This window comes from Hibiscus syriacus, unplaced genomic scaffold (genome assembly GCF_006381635.1).
Source record: "Hibiscus syriacus cultivar Baekdansim isolate YM2019G1 unplaced genomic scaffold, ASM638163v2 tig00111027_pilon, whole genome shotgun sequence".
NCBI lineage: Eukaryota > Viridiplantae > Streptophyta > Magnoliopsida > Malvales > Malvaceae > Hibiscus > Hibiscus syriacus.
In genome coordinates, this window is record NW_024062960.1 from 5,039,535 (window position 1) to 5,061,463 (window position 21,929).

At 33.1% G+C, this 21,929-nt stretch overlaps 2 protein-coding genes and 1 pseudogene across 2 annotated transcripts; 1 reads left to right on the top strand and 2 right to left on the bottom strand.

Annotated features, from left to right (window-relative positions):
* Positions 1 to 696: 696 nt before the first annotated feature.
* On the bottom strand, positions 697 to 1,821 carry LOC120150828 (pectin acetylesterase 5-like). Its single transcript, XM_039163446.1, has 5 exons — positions 1,738 to 1,821; positions 1,507 to 1,584; positions 1,312 to 1,417; positions 1,024 to 1,169; positions 697 to 884 (listed from the first exon to the last, which is right to left on the bottom strand). Exons 1-4 carry the CDS (start codon positions 1,750 to 1,752, stop codon positions 1,051 to 1,053), a joined length of 318 nt encoding a protein of 105 aa, XP_039019377.1. The 5' UTR covers positions 1,753 to 1,821; the 3' UTR covers positions 697 to 884; positions 1,024 to 1,050.
* A 2,777-nt stretch (positions 1,822 to 4,598) lies between these two features.
* On the top strand, positions 4,599 to 5,269 carry LOC120150963 (cyclin-dependent protein kinase inhibitor SMR10-like). The gene has a single exon (XM_039163535.1). The coding sequence runs from the start codon at positions 4,796 to 4,798 to the stop codon at positions 5,267 to 5,269; it is 474 nt and encodes a 157-aa protein (XP_039019466.1). The 5' UTR covers positions 4,599 to 4,795.
* A 1,319-nt stretch (positions 5,270 to 6,588) lies between these two features.
* On the bottom strand, positions 6,589 to 20,101 carry LOC120151118 (annotated as a pseudogene).
* Between the last annotated feature and the right edge of the window lie 1,828 nt (positions 20,102 to 21,929).

The following is a 21,929-nucleotide window of genomic DNA, read 5'->3' on the forward strand; positions in this document are numbered from 1 at the left end:
TTCTTGCATCAGTTATGTCATCACACCATTCATGATTTAACACTCAAGTGAGCAAAATATGAGCAATGTCAAAATTGAGTGAAAAAACTAAAAATTTTGAAGTTCAATAACCAAAACAAAAATGAAAAGGAGGTTGAGTGATGAAATTTATAATTTTCCCATAAACAAATACCAGAAATATAAAGAAGAATGGGCTAAAAGGAGACCAAAAACTTCCACATTATGTGCAATGAAGTCAAAACAATCGCCTCTATCTCATAAAGCAGGCCTGCATTGTAATGGCAAAAAGGATGACACATTACTATAAATGGCTTTCCTCTGGCAAAGCGTAGTAGCTTTAACCTTATGAGCAGGATCAAAGATGTCGAAAGTTAGCCGAGGTTATGGATGTTGAGTAGGTCTTTGTCGAGTTTGTTCAGGAAAAGGACTGTTTATTAGCCTCTGCACTTCCTTTCCCTTGAGTTTGATCTCACATTGACACTGGTATAGGGCTAAGATGGGCACAAATGTAACAATAGGAGGATGATATACAATGTTTACATCAAACTATCTTAGTAAAGGTGGAAAAAAGAGCACATCCTACTTGGCATGAAACAACTTTGCTTCATCTTCTCTCACATGAAATCCATTTCTAAAGCAGCAACTATGAACAATCATCTGATTCTACATACTGTGTTTCCATATCCAAGGTCCTTTGACTGCAAATTGAGATAATATTCAGGGGTGGTTTTGAAGTTGGAGAGGTTAATCAGTATCTGAGACGTGTCTCATAAACCTCGTGTGAAGTCCATGTTATAGCAAGTGGGATTGCAGGGGTAAGGGCAGTCGATCTCCTTCGATGATTTACGGCCGAAGTACCAATCACCCACAGACTCTGCAATGGTCTTGTTTCAAAAACAACTAAGATGGTTAATAATGATTAAATATCAACTGTTTTTAATTTCAGATAATCATGAAGGGTCCTGAAAACTATCATTTGATATCCATAATAGAGAACAGGTTGAATATTAAAGCATTGCTAACCTTATTGTTGATTCTTGGAGAATTGGGTTAATGCCATGCCTCAGCCATCCAATTTTGGCAATGAACAAAGCACGAATTTATAAACATACCCCCTTCCTTGTCTTTCTCAAGCTTACTTAGTGCTTCAAGCAGGGGACTACGGAAGCCTATACGTCAGAAGAAAAAAAGAAATCAGGCCAACCCACAACATAAGAGTTGCTTCAATGCTTGGAAATTATAATTGCAAGAAACATCTCTGATTTCGATGTTGTGCAAAGTAGATTGGGTACATATCACACATCTAACTACCTTGTAGTGTTTCAGTCTGGGTAGAATCACACTCCTGAATGGTCAATCTGTATCTTCTCCCGTAGCCATGAGGATCTGATCCAGCAGGGACTAAGTTATGTTGTATCTAATGATTATCCAGTCGGTGTTAGAGCCTATAAATAGAAAGGAAATAGTATTATGTCATTACCAAATACTACCATTTGAATGAATTACCTGCGAAAAATCATAGGCGGGGTTGACGATGAACAATGGAGTCCTAACGTTTTCGATAATTTCTTGAGGAAAGATGCACTGGAAGAGCAATCAACAACAGATGATGGCAGGTAAATGCTGTGATTCAAAATTGTTTAACTTCAACAGCAAAGGAGAAAAATGATCAAATATAACAGTGATATGGATGCCAAAGGGAAACAAGAAACAAATAAAAGACAAGCAAAAACCTGCCTTGGATGGCTCCATTCTTCTGACACATTTCTTGTGCAAACGTTTTGCTACACCCTGACATGTATGAAGAGTAGAGATGAACTTCAAAAATCGTTTTGTAACCAAAGAATTATATTTTTTTTCGAATTGGCTATTCGAAGGGTAAGTATCTCATTGCTTTATTGCTAAAGATTACTTGGAGTACTTTCATCTATTTTGTTTGGAAAGAGGAGGAAATTTTGTCTTGTAATAAGAAGGTTCTGTGTATAGAACTTTCTAGGAAGGATATTAATAGGAGTGATCTTGTTCATTTCCAATTATGTATAGTACGGGGTATACTTGACTGAGTATCAAGTTCTTATTGGTACTCTATCTCATTATAGTAGTGTATTGTTTTCTTTTTGAATATAATATTAATAATTTATCTAAAATAAAATCTTACATTCGTCTTTAAAATATCAGGAATGCACCTCCAATTATGTTTTTCTGACTTTTTAGACGAGGATGTGATTGAACTTGACACACCTCAAAAGAAAATTAAAAGAAAGCGATCAAAATCTTCTTAGAAGTGTAAAATCATGATGATAAAAGGTTGCCTAACAGGCTACATAGGTTGTTTTGTTGGAATTCTGACATTTTCAATGCCCTAGTCACTTGCAAGAGACGCAACATAGTGGACAGCATCACTTTGTGTACTCGAATAATAAAAAAAAGTCTGAAACAAGAAGTCCCATCTGGCAATATGGCCAAGGCCTCAAAGTGAGGGAATCTATGCAATGCAACAGACCAGCAGAATATCTGGACCCAGATTACCATCACATTACATGCATGCATACATACATTCTTCTATGGAGGATATGATGAAGGGCAGAACTTTAAGGCTTAATTGTTTTGCAAACTGCCAAGCCTCTGATACGTGCAAAATTGCTAAAAACCAAGCCTGAATCTCCAAATTAGTCTTGTTTTTGTCCTCCAAACTGTTGGCCCTTTTATCTTCCCATGTTCCTTGTCTCCCATCCCATGCATGCATGATGCGTCAATGGCTAGCCTTTTTTTTTATTTCTTCTCTCTTCTTTTACATTACTTTTCAGTTCCAATGCAAAGAATGAATCTCTCTGTGCATATAGGCCTTTTTATAATCATTAAATTGAACGGCCTGGTAGTAATTGGAACTTGATATTGGGTTAATGATGATGAATCGATAGCAATATTTGCTTTAAGGAACTCTCTTGGAAGCAAAGCAGTTAGCCCTAGGTGTGTACTTGATACTTGACATCACTTTTCTCCCACCTTTCTTCCGAAATAAAACATACACACGCATAAAGGTCCAATAAAATAAAGCATTCCCATGCAAAACCCTTCAAAGGAACCATGTCTTTGATTTGCTAGGGGTGGTCCAATAACATAAACTAGTTGGGGTCTTGGGTGTGCCAAATGTCAGCCTTTTTTAAGAAAGTGTAAACCCCAAACTTGAAAAAAAATGGAGATCTGTGGGGTTTGATTGGAAAGATGTAAATAAAAGCTATAGGGAATTTGAAATTGGGAGAGATGATTGTGAGGGCAAGGGACATGCATGATGGTTGGCAATGGTGGCAAAAATCATTCTCCATGTGCCTTTGACATCCAATTATTCTCCATGTAAAACAATCTGATGATGAAAACCATGCACTCAAGCATGAGATTAATTTCACTTTCTTCTCCCCAATTTATCATATCTTTTTTTTTATAGTTTTTTTTTTTTTTTGCGGTTTTGGAGCAGCAATATGTTCATATTAAATTGATAATAACAGATGATGGGGGCTGGTGATAGTTGTTAGTTGAGTGAGTATGAAATAATGGAAGGATTACCAAATCTCAACTCCTTCCTTTTTTTTCATGGGGGACGAATCCACCATTACTGATCCCATTTCTGCAATGGTTTTATTTGTTTCAAAAACCCTTAATCTCTTGAAATGCTTGAGTACTCAATAGAAAATTCGTGTGTGTCGTAAACTCTGAACATCACACCATTAAAAGAAACAATCATAAATTCATGAATAGTAAAACGGACATGACAAATATAAAAAATAAGAGAGAAAAAGAAAAACCTTCCCATACTCCGTTGTGTCTAAATCAAACAAAAATAATATGCAAGTCAAGGAAACTAATTGATTACTCCCATAGTTAATTAAGCCTTGGGGGAGAGGTTGGTAAAGAAAAATACAAATTCAAAGTTTGTTGGTCCGTGCTTGCAATATAAACAAAGCATCAAATGTAAGTTTTCTTAATAATTTCATGAGATGGGGTTTGATTATCACATAAAAAACGACCCTTTTGTACACATACATCAAAGTTCGTATATGAACTATCATAAAAGAAGAAGAAAAAAATAACGACAGAATCAATTTAAATGTTTGCACGAATGATGATTTTTTTTTTTTGGAACATTTTAATATCAAATATTTCAATTTTTTTATCAAAACAAATATCGTTGGATGTAAATAATTAGTTAATTAACGGTCAATGCATGTAAGTGATGTGATATTTCTACATGTGTTCAGTTATTGACGTGGCACATACCATGACATCACTTTGGGTGATGCTGCATATACTACATCAATAATTAAACACATGTGAAAATATCACATCAGCAACATAAGTTGACCGTTAATCAACAAAACGATTTTTATCTAACAGAATATGTTTTGATCAAAAATTAAAATGTTAGAAATTAAAATGTTTAAAAAAAAGAATAAGAGACAAAGTGATCATTTAGAGAAAACGTTAAGAGTATTATTGACGTTATGCCAAGAAAAAAAAAACACACGAATACTTATCATTTGAGCAAGTAGTTGGTGAAGGTTTCAAACTAACACTTGGGGCGAAGGATCCGATGCACAAAAGACTGATTTGTGATGATTTATATTCCATCATTCTTTGTTTGTAGATCTCTATGTCAACACATTTCCCCCCTTTTTAGGTAGCTTCTTCCTCTTCTTTGTTTTGTCTCTTATCAGCTCCTCGATCCCCTCTCTCAATATTATTCCTCGTTCAGTTCTTAATGTAGGCAGAATTCAGTAGCCAGGTTTCCCTTCTTAGCATGCCGAACTCGGAGCTGATCCTTGTTAAAGACCGGATCGAATTCGATATCCTGAAACGACCGGCATTGGAGTTTCAAGAGGAGTGCCTTGAAGCTAAAGCTATTAATACTTCTTCAAACGATGTTCCTATTAGTGATGGTGAAGAACGACAATTACTGGAAGATGATGAAGAGAAGAAAGGAGAAGAAAGCGAAAAGAAAAATATATCGTTAGGAGAGTTCAAGGCAATGGTCGATGAAGACGATGGATTCAAGACTCCAACGTCTTTGGATTATAAAATCCCAGAGATGAAACAATGTCCACCTGCACCAAGAAAACCAAAGGCAACTAAAAGAAGAGCATCGCCGAGTAGCAGTGGTACTGCAAATGCAAGCACATGCCGGAATCTGCAACTTCATCTTTCACAAGCTGTGGCCTCACTTGTTGATGATTTACACAGCAAGGTCAAGAAAGCTCGAATACATGAAAATTGAAGCTTTTTAGTTTAGTAATCAGTTCGTTAAAAAATCTTTTTTCCATGTAAAATAAGAAATCATATGATACAATATATTCATATTGATTTATATGATTCAAAAGATGGTAACATGCGATACCGTCTCAAAATTCTACTAAAATTTACATTTAAGATAAATTTGTATTAGCATCTCAAAACTATATCAAAAATACAATTAGAGTGGACACTTGTAATTGAGATTATCGTGACTGGCAAAAGCCATGATCGGTCAGAAAAGTGAGCTCTTTTCATTAAAAATCAAGGGTAAATTACATAAACATTCACTGAACTTTTAAAGACGTTCATATATTATAAAATTTTAAAACTTATAATACATTCATTAAATTTTGATTCGCTTTCATTATTGTCATTTTCGTCAATTGTCGCTAAGAAAAACTGACATAACACGTTAGTCTTGTTCCTAAACAAAAATATTTGAAAGTCTTCTTTTAAATTGATAATTATTGGTATCCTATCACTCATATTATCATTAATTGATAATTATTCCAATTAACAACATCATTAAATACAACACTCAATGTACTCAAAATTTCCAACGTCTTCCACAATGATGCATATTACTTTTTATGTAGTTTTTCATGTTTTATATAGTTTAGTTTTATATTATAGTTCGTTTGTTGATATCATCATATTTGTTTGTATGTCTTTTGTTCGATTTTTTAGATGAATTTTAACATTTTCTTTGTATATTCGTTATATGATCTAGAGTGACTAATTTATTAATTATTATGTCGTAATTTTTAATATCTTCTTTTTTAATAAAATTATTCTCTATACGTATAAAAATATATATATAGTTTTGTTACTAGGATGCTTGGGAGGCTAAAGGTAATTAATTGACTTTTATGAGTGTGTTGTACTTGTGCATGATCCTGTTTCTCTGCTCTACAGTTGATGCCATCTTGAGGATAATTATATTCTTTTAAACTAAAAGGTTCTTCGAACAAGCATTTGCTGAGAAACAATTACAAGGGTGATGAAGTAGCTGAGAAACAAGTATTTGCTGCAAAAATCCACAATCAATCAACAAACAAAGGCTAACCTTGAATGATAGAAACCTGAGGAATTGCATAGAAAAAGTGGGGATCTTTTACTTCCATTTCCGACCCATCTTTCAGTTCTTCTCACAGCAGAATCACACAAAATATAAGTGAATTTTGAAGGCTAAATTCTCTATTGCTATAAGGATTATGTAGTAGTGCTATAAATTCTGGGAATTTGAGCAAAATTTAAGCAACATAAAGGAGAAAAAAGTTCAAGAAATTAAACTATTAAGTGTCAAACCAGAGTAGATGCATCTGGCGAACCTTGATGGTGTTCACTATCTCTGTCCGGACCAGAAGGCAAGTACGGTTGTTATTTGGCAGCTTAACAGCAACGGGAGCACGGCAAATTGGGCAATTATCATGGCTGTTAAGCCACAAATCAATGCAAATAGTGTGGAACTAGTGCTTGCATTTAATCAATTGCTTTACTTCTTCCCCATCGGCGAATACCGACAAACAAACGGGACACTCATTCCCAATCTCTTTAGGATGGTTCTCTTTTCGATTCTTGAGAACCGAACCCGGCTCCCTCCTCGTCTCGGTTACTTCAATTGTACTATTTCCGTCATGATATCAAATTGTGGATGTTACGAACGTTATGTAACATGTTTCGGGTGTCACGAGCATGATCTCTTCTTCAAAAATCACAATACGTCTAAAATATTATATTTATATATTTTACAGTTTTTTTAATATACTAATATTAATATACTCTTTTAATATTTTATTTTAAAAATAAAAATTTAATTTCATAGATAAAAATTTATTAAAAACAAATATAAATCATAGAGGTGCTATCGTACTGGATAATGAGTAATAACAATTATAATATTAATGAATAACATATAAACAATATCACTAAAAGCATATCAAATTTTTTATATTGTAACATAAAAATATTCATTTTACATAACTTAGAAAGAAAGAAAAAAACATAACTACAAGTATAAAAAGTTTATATATTACAATTCACCACCAAAATGAATGGCGTGATAGATCTAAAGCATTTTCATCTTCGTCATTGTCTTGGTTTTGATTCCTTTTATTCCATATGAAGAAGACATTGTAGACACCCATTTTTGCCCGGGTCAAAAAATATTATTATTTTATTATTATTATTATTATTAAATATTTTACAAAATTTGCGGGCTTGATCTGGAGCCCAATTACAACAGACAAGCTAACCTACTCGAGGCCCAAATAGAGCCCAATTACAAACATCAAGCCCAACAACCCCATTACCAGCTATTGACCAAGTACTAGGCCCCAACAGCCAACCCGAACCGGCCCAGGGTTCAACCCTGCTCAGTAACCCACAAGAATCCTGATCCGACCCAGCCCCCTAAGGTTTCTAAAACCCTAACCCTAGGGATATGATGTCTGTCGACGTCGCCTGTTCTCCACTGTCAATGTCGATTGCTCCTATCTGCACCAACAGTGACTCAATCAATCAACCGTCCATCAAAATCCCAATAAAAAAATATATGAAATCCAAATCATATCCAAAAAAAATCTATCACCATTATATCACATGCAAGAGCCATTCGGTGAAAAAAAAGAGAGATTGGGAATTTGATAGAACATATAAGATATTGGGGGAGAAAAAAAAAGAAAACCGAGAGAAAATAAAAAAAGAGTGGGAACAAGTTTGAATCAAACAAAAACGTCAAAGGAAAATAAGAGGAAAAGATAGGAGAATCATACCGGAGTTCGAAACAAACGGTGGGGGAAGCTTAAAGGTCGATTTTCAAATTTCTCGAAAGATAAAGGCTAGATCTAGGCTTATAGAGGGGTTTTTGGGCTAAAAGGATTGAATTATGGATTGAGGGTGAGGAGAGGGTTCGTTTTGGGTCAGTTGTCTTTCTCCGGTCGTCGTGCGCTGCCGTACGTATAATCGATCGTCGTGACCTTTCTCCTCCCCGAGGAGAGAGTTGAGAGAGTCTGTTACTCTCTCTCTCTCTTTGTTTTTCGGAGAAAGAAGAGAATTGAGGAATGTTGATGAAAAAGGCTGGGTTTGGGCATAAATACTCACTCGAAAATGGTACCGTTTTGACACACCCATATTCTCCGTGTTTTTTGTTTATATATAATAGTTGTATAGGTGCCTACATCTTTGTAATCTCTTGATTTGGTCATTAAATGAAAAATATTATTCAGTTTAAGGAATGTATTTTTCAATAGTTTCATTTCAGTCACCAGTTTATTTATTATACATTTTATTATATTCATGACATTTGTAATTATTTCATTTAAGTCATTGACCCTGTGTTATGTTTTTTTTAATGTTTGAATCTGGTCATGGAATTTATGAATCTTTCGATTTAGTCACCATGTATCATGAATGCATTTTGGTCTAATTAAATATTTGCCCTTTCAGGTTGTTGTTAAATTTATTTTAGTCCTTAATTACTTGTGGGTTGTTTTTTGTTTTCAATCAATGTTGTTTGTTATTTTTTGTTGAAGCTCTGGTTGCTATGGTAATCATAGTTTAGTCCTTTATGTTTATGTTATTATTATTCTAGTCCCCCATATATGAATATTTTACAAATATTTTACAATATAATGTATTATATTAAGTAAATATTATTCATGATTATTAATGTATGTTGTTTTTTTAATTTAATAATTATTTCCCTCATGTTTCTTTATCTATTAATGATTATTCGAATAATTTCAAGAACACGTATTTGTAGAATGGGCGTGGAAAGTATCAATTGTTCGATGTGGTACAATCTGACACGACGTTCGAACAAAATGGGACTTGAAATAAATATATTTTATTCTATTAATTAAATATTTTTATGTGAATGATTCAATACGATTTTATTAATTTATTTTATTTTATGCAAATGTCAATATTCTTTTTTATTTCGATATGCGTTATTCGAAGATAGAATATTCTTTTACGAATTAAAAATGGTTGAGATAGCCTTCCCGATTAAGGATTGTGAATTTCAAGATTTCTTATCGTGTAAAAGGATTTTCTTTTAAATAATTAATTCAAAATAAATTAATCAATGTTCAATGAATTGATCATATTCTAACTTTATATTTGATTTATATTTTCCACCATTTACTACGATGTGTAAGCGATTGAGTACCAATTTTGGGCGCTGTGGGGGTACTAATCCTTCCCCACGCGTAATTGACTCCCGAACCCATCAAATCAAATTTTTGGTAAACGCAGACCAATTTTTTTCTTAAAAAATGATTTTTCTTAAAAGAGTTTTAAAAGACATTTTAGGTATTCGACCTACCTAACCCAAAGGTCGATGGCGACTCCCTTTACAATTTAATCCAAATCAATTCAAAATCCGTCAATTTTTCAAATAAAAGTCATGATTGTTTTTTAAAATATTATTTAATTGTTTTTTAAAAAAATGGTTATGACAGCTTGGTGACTTTGCTGGGGACTTTTCTTTGAGAGCCAGGCTGTAAGTCACTTACACATTGTCTTTATGGTAGAAATTATGAGTTCGAGCCTATAGTTAGCTTATGATCCATTTATTGAAATTTTAATTTATGTATTTTTATAGTACTAACGTTTTTATTGTATTTTTCAGCTTTGTCAAGTTTTTTTGTTTCCTTTTGAGTCAAAGGTTTGTACACTCCTCCTCACACACATTACATGCATTTGCATGACATAAGCTCTAGACCCGAGCTTTATTCCAAGTAAGTCGGGTGAATGTTGTACTATCGTAAGAATTTATTCTTCGTATGAGTTTTAGCAAATAACCCATGTGACACAAAGGATAAGCATTTATGAACCTTTATCTTTTGTTTTAAATTTTGTTGAATAAGAGCATGCGAACTAGATACCATGCGGTTAGGATTATTTTCTTGAAATTAATCATTGTGGGTAGAAAGCATGTTTGGGTAGGATTACTATCTAATAAAAGCATGCTCGGGTAGGTATCATGATTGGGTAGGTGTTATATTTATCTATAAATAACATCTTTTAACTCTAGTGATTATCTTGTTTGTACTAACTCATTTTTCTCTTTTGTTTGTGTTACTAACTTGTTTTTCTCTTTTGTTTGTGTTATTTTTCATCATTCTTTGCATTGTATTTCATCGACATAACATAATGTGAAAGTGTTGATCCGCAAGGGGAGATTCATGAGAAAATATTTACAAGAAGAGATAAAAGTTTTCACTCAAACAGTCACGTACAAAGATACGCGCCTAGAGCTAAAAGAATTTCAGAGTACAAGAATGAGACTTTCTCAAAGATCGTGCAGCATTTGAGACTGATATGATGATCCATGGACCCAAGGAGTAATCCAGCATTAGATTCTCATCTACGATTATTTCATTGCTAGTCATCAAGGAGCAACACACTGACTTTAACACCGTATAGAGCACTAATAGAGTTAGGTTACAATGAACTTGAGGGGCATCATTTTCAAGGATGATAAAGATCCGAGACAAAGCAGTGATCCATTTCAGACTCAACATCTAAGCAAAAATGTGTCTGTAAAAATGAATTGTTTTGTAATGTGAAGGCTTTTATTTCTGGTGAAAATTATTCTATGATATTCAACGTTGGGATCAACATTTTTGGCATTTGCATCATTGCATTATGCGTGGCATTCATTTAAGCATTTTTACATACATTAATCATTTTGTGGAGGACTTTGAGGAAGTGCTTCTAACTGTGCAAATACATTCACACAGTATGAAAAATGGAAGCAAAATTTGATAAACTAAAGAAAGTGCTGGAAGAGAATTTGTGAAGAATGCAAACAAAGTGGGAAGCTAAAATGAAACAGGCACAAAAGGCCACCATAGATTGTATCTTGTAAAACCAAGATGACCTAGTTAATCGAATTGTAGCAAAAATGGATGGGCTCAACTAAGAAAGAGGCAAAAAGAAGATTTTCTCGACCTGTGAAACCACTGAATGTGTAATAGCCCATGTTAGTCCCAAAATACTTATTTCGCCTTCCAAGTCACCAAGTAGGCTTCTCCGCCACTGAAACGAGTGCAACCATATTAGATTCTCGAGATCATTCTACTGATCACAACATGTCTGCTCCTAATGCAATAAAAAGAGCCAAGAATGAAATCCTTTAGAATTTGAAAAAGTGGTGCAGAAAGACATTCAAGGGAATGAGATGATAGAGCTCTCACAATGAAATGGATGGTACATAACTAGTCTTAGTTCCTAACTTGGTACTTCCCCCCAAATTTAAGATGCCCGACTTTGAGAAGTATAATGAAACTAGTTGCCCTAATGACCATCTCACGATGTTTATTCGAAGGATGACTGGGTACACCAACAATGATCAGATGTTGATCCTTTGCTTCCAACAAAGTTTGATTAGACCCGCTTATAAGTGGTATAACCAATTGAGTCGTACTCAAATCTGCTCCTGGAAGGATTTGGCTCGTGCCTTTTTGAGTCATTACAAGTACATGATAGATATGTCCCCCGATCAAACAACGTTTCAAAATATAGAGATGAAGAATGATGAGTGCTTCCGACAATATGCTCAACGATTGAGGGATGTTGTATCTCAAGTGCATCCACCGATGACTGAAAGAGAGTTCATCACTCTATTCATCGACACATTGAAATTTTCATACATTAACTACATGGTTGGAGCTACGACTAAGAGTTTCTCTGACATCATCATGCATGGAGAAATGATCGAAAGAGTTGTCAAGAATGGCCAAATAGGAAGCACTAGCAGTACTGACTTTGAGGATAGAGTTGAAATCAACATAGTATGATCTTATCTAGTTAATTTGGGGACCAAACCTCATAAGGCATTCCGTGAAAAGAATCGTATCCATTCAATTCCAATGATATATGAGAAATTATTCCCAACGCTAGTTGAGAAGAACCTTGTGACTCCAGTTCAATCCAAACCAAGAAAGGCCCAATATCCTGAAAGTCATGACATTAATACCATATGCAGCTATCATATTGGGAGCTCAGGGCATACCACTAAGAAATGTGGGGCATTGAAGCACAAGGTCCAAGATCTGATTGATTCAGGGGCATTGGCATTCAATGTGTGATGGGGCATTCTGATCGGGAATCGGTTGGGGCATCCATCAGGAATTTTGTTGCATTCTCATGGATGTCATCTTGTTTGAACTTGTTTTTCTTTGGTACTTCTTATGTTTAAATGTTTGTAAGTCACTTGTTGTTCAAACATTTTCAATAAAATGCTTCATTCTTAGGAAATGAACAATGAGCAAATTTCAATCTTGAAATTCTTTGAAGATCATTTTAATTAAAAGCTTTTTAATAATTGAAGATGTAAATCTTTGGAAAAATGATAAGATCGAACCTCGACAAAACAAGGATCCCTTGATCCTACTCTAAATATACACCAGAATACATACCCTTCTCTTGCAGGGACCAAGCTAGCTCCCTCCTCGCATGTATATCTAATCAAAGGCTTGGCATTCAGGTATGTGTTAGGAGTGGACAAAATGGGGCAACTTGCACATGATTTTGAAAATTAATTGGTTTATACTTTTGTTAATGACATTCAATGATGATCATGATATTCTCAGATGGAATGGTCAAGTAGGCGAATCTAGTTTAGGTCAGTTGCTTGGGAATTGAACTCTAACGATGAGATTTTCTGACCTTCAACAAACATTGGGACTATAACAGATTCTCCTTGGCAAGCTTAAAAAATGGAATCCGTATACCCAGAATATAAATATATATATATATATATATATATATATATAATAAAGTTGAGCTATTTTTCTAAAGCGATTGGTTATAGAGGAAACTCGAAAGTCCTGACTTTATGAATAGATTATAGTCAAACCATGACATTGATCGGGTACTTGGAAATTCGGTGTTTGCTCCACTGTGATTGTCAAGTCGAAGACTTTGTGATGACATGAATCATTCAGCTAGCCAAACAAAGGCAATTATAATATATGTACAATAAAGTTGAATCCAAATAGCCAAACATTGGCAAATTAAATCAAATTTACTAAATAATGATTTTTGGTGAATATGGACTAAGGGAGTTAAGGAACACCTGTTATAGTCTACTTCACACGAGCACTCGAAAATCTCATTTTTAGACCAATATTTCTACGCTACCTTTTCTAGAGGAGTCTACGAGGCTTGAACAAATGAAAGATTTCAGAGAACCGAAACAAAAGTGTTCTAAAGATTCTAGCAATTGACTATGCTAGTTGCGTCATTTTGTCCGCCTCCGATCAAATGTCAAACCAAGAAAAAAAGGGCATGCCATGATCTTCAAGGTGACCAATTCGATAAAACAAACCTTAGAATTTAGGTAGCCAACCTCTAAACCAACCTTTTGATCTTGATATTTGTCAAAGATTTGCAGCTATCAAAGATTAAAAAAGCATTTGATTCTTTTGATATCCAATGAACCCCTGTTTTATGATTTGTTTCAATTGTGAAACTTAGAAGAAGACAATTTTTAAAATTCTTTTGATATTTTTCAAAATTTTGAAAATTCAAAGGAAGAAAAATGTTTTCAAACAAGATAAGTTCTCTAAAAATATCTTGGAATTCAACGAATATCTCTCCAAAGCTCAATATCGAAGTTGGGGCAAGAGGAAGCCAATTTTTTGGGCAAATTTTAATGGGCAAGGAAAATAAATTGTCTCAGGTCGAGGTTTGCAAGAGTACACCCTGGTGGAAAATGAAGACAACTGAATCAGAGATAGAATAAAGCTCGCCCATGCAATCATTCCCACCAAGAAAACATACATCAACATACATACATCAACAAATATATACATGACACATGAAATTTGCATCTTTGCATTCATCATCATGTGCAATAAAGACTTTGATTTTCCCTCTCTTGAGGACAAATTCAACCACATTAAATAAATTTCATCATGATACCCATAAACATCCAAGATAATCATCCATAAATGCATCATTGATTTTTCAGGGAATAAAGGTTCAAAAATGACCAAATGTCTCTAGCTTGATGCAACAATGTAATCTAAAGATTCAACATCCTGAAGAGAACGATCAGATCTTCTAAAGGTAGCTAGATCTCCTCAACATGTAGGAATAAGCAGACTATATGTCTCCTTTGATGTTGTTTCTCTCGAAACAAAAATGTCATCTCGCTAGAGATATTTTTTTTCTTAAAAACAAATGTTGTTTCGCTTGAGACAATTTTCTCTTAAAACAAATTTTGTCTCACTTGAGACATTTTCCCCTCGGAACACAAATTTCAAAGTTTTTTACTTAAAACAAAATTAATCTCACTTGAGATTGTTTCTTTCAAAAAAAAATTCGTCTCATTTGAGACAGTTTTTCTTTAAAATACAAATTCTAAAATTGTTTCACTGGAAACAAAGTCCATCACCTTTGAGTATGTTTCCCTTGAAACAAGTTTTGTCTCCCTTGAGACAAGTTTTGTCTCCCTTGAGACAAGTTTTGTCTTCCTTGAGACAAGTTTTGTCTCCCTTGAGACAGTTTCTCTTAAAACAACTCATCTTTGAGATCGTTTCCCTTGAAACGAATTTTGTCTCTCTTAAGACGGTGTCCTTGAAACACCTATCTTTTAGTTTGTTTCCCTTGAAATAAAACTTTGTCTCTCTTGATACATTATCCCTAAAGATGGTCTGCCATCCTCATCGCGTAGGAACCGTGTCATCCCCAACCAGACCTCCTCATCACGTAGGAGCCGTGTCACCCAAGATAACCAGCCATCCTCATCACGTAGAAATCGTGTTATCATCCCTAAATATGGTATATCATCCTCATCATGTAGGAACGTGTCATCCCCCGGCCAGATCTCCTCATCACATAGGAGCTGTGTTACCCCTAGATAATCAATCATCCTCATCGCGTAGGAACCGTGTTATCACCTTTCCTAAAGATGACTAGAACTCTTCATCACGTATGAGTCGTATCATCCACCGACCAGATCTCCTCATCACGTAGGAGTCGTATCACCCTTACACGACCATAATTCTTCATCACGTATGAGCAATGTCATTCCCTAACAAACATATCAAATTTCCAAACCAAAAAAAATAGAACCGGATAAAAATTGGTTATTTTTTTCATCTTTTCCCTATTCTTGTTAACACAAGAATGTGCAAAGAGGAACAGCTGTAGATACCTGTTTTTGTCCGGGTCGAAAAATATTATTATTTTAATTATTATTATTATTATTATTATTATTTGTTATTATTATTAATTATTTTACAAATTTTGCAAGCTTGATATGGAGCCCAATTACAACAGACCAACTAACCTACCCGAGGCCCAAATAGAGCCCAATTACAAACATCAAGCCCAGAAACCCCATTACCAGCTATTGACCCAGTACTAGGCCCCAACAGCCAACCCGAACAAACCCAGGGTCTGACCCTGCTCGGCAGCCCACCAGAATCCATATCCGATCCAACCCTCCTTAAGGTTTCTAAAACCCTAACCCTAAGGATATGATATCTATCACCGCCGCCTGCTCTCCACTGTCACCGCCGACAGCTCCCATCTGCACCAAAAGTGACTCAATCAATCAACCGTCCATTAAAATCCCAACAAAAAATATATGAAATCTAAATCATATCCAAAAAGAAATATATCACCATTATATCACATGCAAGAGCCATTCGGTGAAAAATTGAAGATTTGAAAGAAGAGATAGAGATAGAACATAAAAGATATTAGGGCAGGAAAAAAGAAAACCGAGAGAAAATAAAAAGAAAAAAATAGAGAGTGTGAACTAGTTTGAATCAATCAAAGGAAAATAAGAGAAAAGGAGAGGAGAATCATACTGGAGTTCGAAGCAAACAGTGGGGGAAGCATAAAGGCTGTCGATTTTCAAATTTCTCAAAATTTAAAAGGCTAGATCTAGGCTTATAGAGGGGTTTTTGGGCTAAAAGGATTCGAATTATGGATTGAGGGTGAGGAGAGGGTTCATTTGGGGTCGGTTGTCCTTTTCCGGCAGCCGTGTGCACCGCCGGTCGCCGTGACTTTTCTTCTCTCTGATGAGAGGGTTGAGAGAGTATGTTACTCTCTCTCTCTCTTTGTTTTTCGCATAAAGAAGAGAAATGATGAATGTTGATGAAAAAGGATGGGTTTGGGCTTAAATACCCACGCGAAAACGATGTCGTTTTGACACACCCCCATTCTCTGTGTTTTTTATTTAGGGTATTATAGTTGTATAGGTGCCTACATCTTTGTAATCTCTTGATTTGGTCATTAAATGAAAATGTTATTTTATTTAAGTCGTGTATTTTTCAATAGTTTTATTTCAGTCATCAGTTTATTTATTATACCAGTTTTGTTTATTTTTTATTATATTCATGACATTTGTAATTATTTCATTTAAGCCACTGACCCTGTGTTTGTTATTTTCTTTAATGTTTGAATTTGGTCATGGCATTTATGATTCTTTCGATTTAGTCACTATGTATCATGAATGCATTTTGGTCTAATTAAATATTTACCCTTTCAGGTTGCAGTTAAATTTATTTTAGTCCTTAGTTACTTGTAGGTTATTTTTGTTTTCAGTCTTTGTTGTTTGTTATTTTTCGTTGAAGCTCTGGTTGGTGTTGTAATCATAATTTAGTCCTTTATGTTTATGTTATTATTATTATAATCCCCCATGTATGAATATTTTACAATATAATGTATTATATTAAGTAAATATTATCCATGATTATTAATGTATATTGTTTATTTTATTTTTATTTAATATTTATTTCCCTTATGTTTCTTTATCTATTAATGATTATTCGAATAATTCCAAGAACGCGTATTTGTAGAACAGGCGTGGAAAATATCACTTGATTGAAGTGGTACAATCCGATACGACGTTCAAACGAAATGAGACTTGAAATAAATATATTTTATTCTATTAATTAAATATTTTTGTATGAATGATTCAATGCGTTTTTATTAATTTATTTTATTTTTATGCTAATGTCAATATTTGTTTTTATTTCGATATGCGTTATACGAAGATAGAATATTCTTTTACGAATGAGAAATGGTTGAGATAGCCTTCCCGACGGAGGATTGCGAATTTCAAGATTTATTATCAAGTAAAAGGATTTTATTTTAAATAATTAATTCGAAACAAATTAATCAATGTTCAATGAATTGATCATATTCTAACTTTGTATTCGATTTATTTTTTCCACCATTTACGACAATGTGTAAGTGATTGAGTATCAATTTTGGGCACTGTGGGGGTGCTAATCCTTCCTCACGTGTAATCGACTTCCGGACCCGTTAAATCGAATTTTTGGTAAACACAAACCAATTTTTGTCTTAAAAAAATATTTTTCTTAAAATTGTTTTAAAAGATGTTTTAGGTATTCGACCTACCTAACCCAAAGGTCGATGGCGATTCTCTTTTCAATTTAATCCAAATCAATTCAAAATCTGCCAATTTTTCAAATAAAAGTCATAACTGTTTTTTAAAATAATATTTAATTATTTTTTCAAAAAATGGTTATGACTGACGTCATATTATGTGTATCATAAATACATCATTGGTAGGAAACATATTGTATGATAAATGATGGGAAAAAAATCTATAATTTGGAATTTGTTCAAGGTAAGGTGGATAATATGAATTTGGTTGGTAAGAATGAGAACCATGAGATGATTCACTAATTTCATTATCATTTGTAGATAAACTATATGATGATGAACCTGAAATGAATCATAAAAGTGTTCTCCCATTCTCCTATGAGTTCTATTATCATCATCTCTTCTATTTTGTGATGCATTCGTTCTATTTTGAGTCAAACAACTTCATCTTCAAATTGTGAGCGTAATTGGAGTACTTTTAGTTTGATCCATACAAAGAAGAGAAATAGACTCAAGCATAAAAAGCTTCAAAAATTTGTTTATGTCCATTATAATATGACGTTGAAGCTGAGACACATGTAAAGAAAAAATGCACAAGAATTAGAAATGGGTTTTAATCCGATTAATATTGAAAATATTTTAGAAGAAGATACCCTACTAAATGCATGTATTGAAGAAAGAGGGAATCCTACACTTAATAGTGAACAAAATTTCTCATGGTTACCTGAGGTGTTTAATGAAACTGATGAAGAAACTCAATGTGAAGATATAAACAGTTCACCTACTCCATCTAATGAGAAAAATGTTCAACTATCGACGTCAAGTTATGATGATAATGATGATGATGACAATGATGATAATGGTGGTTGTGATGATCATAGTGGTGATAATGAAGGTATGTACCAACCAGAATATGGACACATTTATATTACTGCTTTTTCATGGATATCAAGGTACGCCCAGATATCCTCCAATTATGCTCACAATTTGAAGATTAAGTTGTTTGACTCAAAACTTTGACATCGATGCTTTGAAGTCGCTCTGCACAATTTCCATAATTAATCCACCATTCAGCTACAAAAAAACATAAAAATTAAGATATAATTCATAAAATATTTATACAAATATCTTTATTATCTACAAAACTATATATAATAAATTCTTTTTGTTTACCAGGGTTAGTCTTCAAAATTGCAGCTTGAGCTAATGGTGTTTCAAAAGAATCCATTTTGTCTCGATATAGCAACAACTAAAAAAATAAATGAATTAGTAGTTAAACATGATAATTTATGATTTTTTTTTCAAACAATTTAAGTATATAAAATACATACCTGGTTCATTACAAGAATTTGATTATTCAAGTTGGGTTCTATCTTCTGTATGACATTTCTAACTCCATTCATAGTTTCACGAATCACTTCATTTGTGGAATTGCCTCCGTATAGAAATTGTGAATTTAAAAAATATCCTACATAAAAAATAGCATAATAAATATCTAAACAAAATATCAAAACTTAAATTTAAAAGTTTTATAACATATAAGCATAATGTAAATCATTATGAAATTGTTTACTCCATCGTCTATCAATTATTTCTCAATATAATAATAATAAATAAACATATAATTATGATACTCAATGTTAATATAAAATTTTAATTTAAAATTAATCACGTCAATTTTATATATGAGAAAAATTCAATTTAAATTTAAATTAATTTAATTTTAAAATAACATTAATAAATAATTTAATTAATTCAAATTTAAGTAACTAATTTTAAACATAATTATTACGATATTATTAATGATATATATATATATATATATATAAAATCCAGTTTTAAGAATTAAATTAAAACAATTCATCTATGTAATTTTATATTTCAAATAATTTAATGTGTGTCGCGGTGTTGCGGCGCAATTTATAGCGTGTTGCGGTGTTACATAACGATTTTTGACCGCAACAATCGTGATGTGGTTCCCTTATTGCGTTGCGTCGATATTATGTCGCAGTAACCTTTAAAAATGTTACGATGCAGACGTTACGCTACGTTGTGGTTGTAATTTAGTACTATGATTTCCATGTTCGTCATCGGGAAGCTCTCGAGGGTCCTGGGAAGACCAAGGAGAGCATTTAAAGGCGAAAAAGAAAGAGTATATCAAAGCTGGGATGGTTATTACAGCCAGAAGAGCGAGGATAAACTCAAGTGGGGGATAAATCGACACTTCTTGGTGAAGCGGGGAAAGGTGGTGGTTGATCGAAGTTCATTATAGTAACAATTGTGGGGAATAAGAGAAGAAATGTAGTGGCGGATGTGAGCTGATAGTAGTACTGCTGATAGTAGTACTACTGTTAGTCGTCTTACCGGGCTGAGAAAGCGGCGACGACGAAAATGGCGGTGATTGTGGTGGCCTGATAATGGTTGGTGGGTTCTCCATGTTAGTGTTTTATGAACTTTGTTTCATGCTTTGGATTGAACGATAAGTCAAGAAAATAGGCCCAAGTTAATGTAACCACGCCCACGATTGTTCTTGACCCCTTACCTACATCATCATTTCTAATGGTCTATTCCGGCCTTATTTAGATTAGATTTTTCTTTTTAACATTTTAAATCCGTTATAGGGAATTCTTTTATTGAATGCTAATTATTAAAAATTATAAAATAGTCTATTAAATTTAGAGTATTGTTTTGTTGAATTCTTTAATTATTAAAAGTTATAAGATGGTCATCCGACTATTTATATATTTTAAACTCGTCATTTTCTGTTAAAAATTGATGGTTGTCTGAATAGGACGTTAACTTGTTGATTGTGATATAATAAAATCTGATCATAGAACCGTTTGAGTTATATTTTTGGATTGACTCTTCGTTTAGATTATATCGTCGATTCAGTGCTTGAAATATCGAGCTAATGCTTGAAAGCAACGGCGGTGCCAATATACATCATTATAATATAATTTTATCATATCTTGATCAGTAGATTAACGTCTAATTCAAATGACCGTCAAGTTTTTAACGAAAAAATATAAGTTTAAAACATGTGAATAGTCGTGTGACTATTTTGTAACTTTTAATAGTTGAGACACTCAACAAAACAACACCCTATAGTCCATGGATTATTTTGTAACTTTTAATAGTCAAAACATTCAACAAAACAACTCTTTATAGCCAAAAGACCATTTATATACTTATCCTAATATTATTTTAAAATTTTAAATTTAATTTTTTTTTTTGAGAAATATAATATTTTTATTATTATTACATCCAATACTTTTCAACTAAATATGTAACACTTTGAACGACATTATTATCAACTCAATATATATTAATATGTTAAGTTTATATTATAGAAATAATTAACAGATACTAACTTTCAATCGAACATATCAAGTGGTTTCAGTGACAAAAGTGAATGTTATTTTCTTTAGAGGTCCTGAGTTTGAACTATTACGTTTGCATGATGTGTTCATTATCAATTGATTAAAAAAATTCTAAACACATAATACCGTGTACTCATATCTACATTAATAATAAATAATAATAGGTCCAACGGGATGAAATACTAAATTTGTAATATAATATTTAAATTTTATCCTTGTAAATGTAGCAAATTGGAATAAGAAAATCCCTATTATAATATATTTTTTATAATATTCGGTTGACATTAATTAATTAAAGATAATTATATATTTAAATACGTATGATCAACTAATTATTAGTGTACTTGTATATGATTTACATCGCTTAATTTTAAATATAAGAATTAGGATAACCCCTTCCCTCATTTTGGATCACACAAAGAAAAGTAAAACTAACATAGTATGATTAGGCTTGCACTTTGCATAGAATAATATCGATCCTAAGGGACAAGTGTTATGAAATGATTGGAGAGAGTGGATAAGTATGTGAAGGGATTAATCAATGGGTTCAAAATATTATTACTAATAACATTGAATATGAAAATTGGACTTTTACCCATAAGTTTGTTCAAATAGTAAGTAGTTTGATATCGTTTAAGTAAGTTTTAAGTTTTAATCATTGTATATGTAGAAAATATCCGGTGAGAGACTCACCCACCATAATCAAATATACGATCCGAATAGATCCGGATAGATCCGAATTAATCAAAGTAAAACCTTTAAAAACCAAAAGGGCAACCTAAGAAATTGGACTCTTAGGAACCAAAGATTTTCGTTAAAGGTTAAGTTCTGTGACATGTAATTCTTTTCATTGACTATCCATTCTATTTCTGTTTTAAGTCATTT

Excerpts from the sequence above, each read along its gene's own strand:
- LOC120150828 (XM_039163446.1), bottom strand. Across the intron at positions 1,418-1,506 it reads CCGCCTATGATTTTTCGCAG|ATACAACATAACTTAGTCCC; the intron begins GTAATTCATTCA and ends GATAATCATTAG. Across the intron at positions 1,170-1,311 it reads CCAGACTGAAACACTACAAG|GCTTCCGTAGTCCCCTGCTT; the intron begins GTAGTTAGATGT and ends TCTGACGTATAG.
- LOC120150963 (XM_039163535.1), top strand. The coding sequence starts at position 4,796 with ATGCCGAACTCGGAGCTGATCCTTGTTAAAGACCGGATCGAATTCGAT.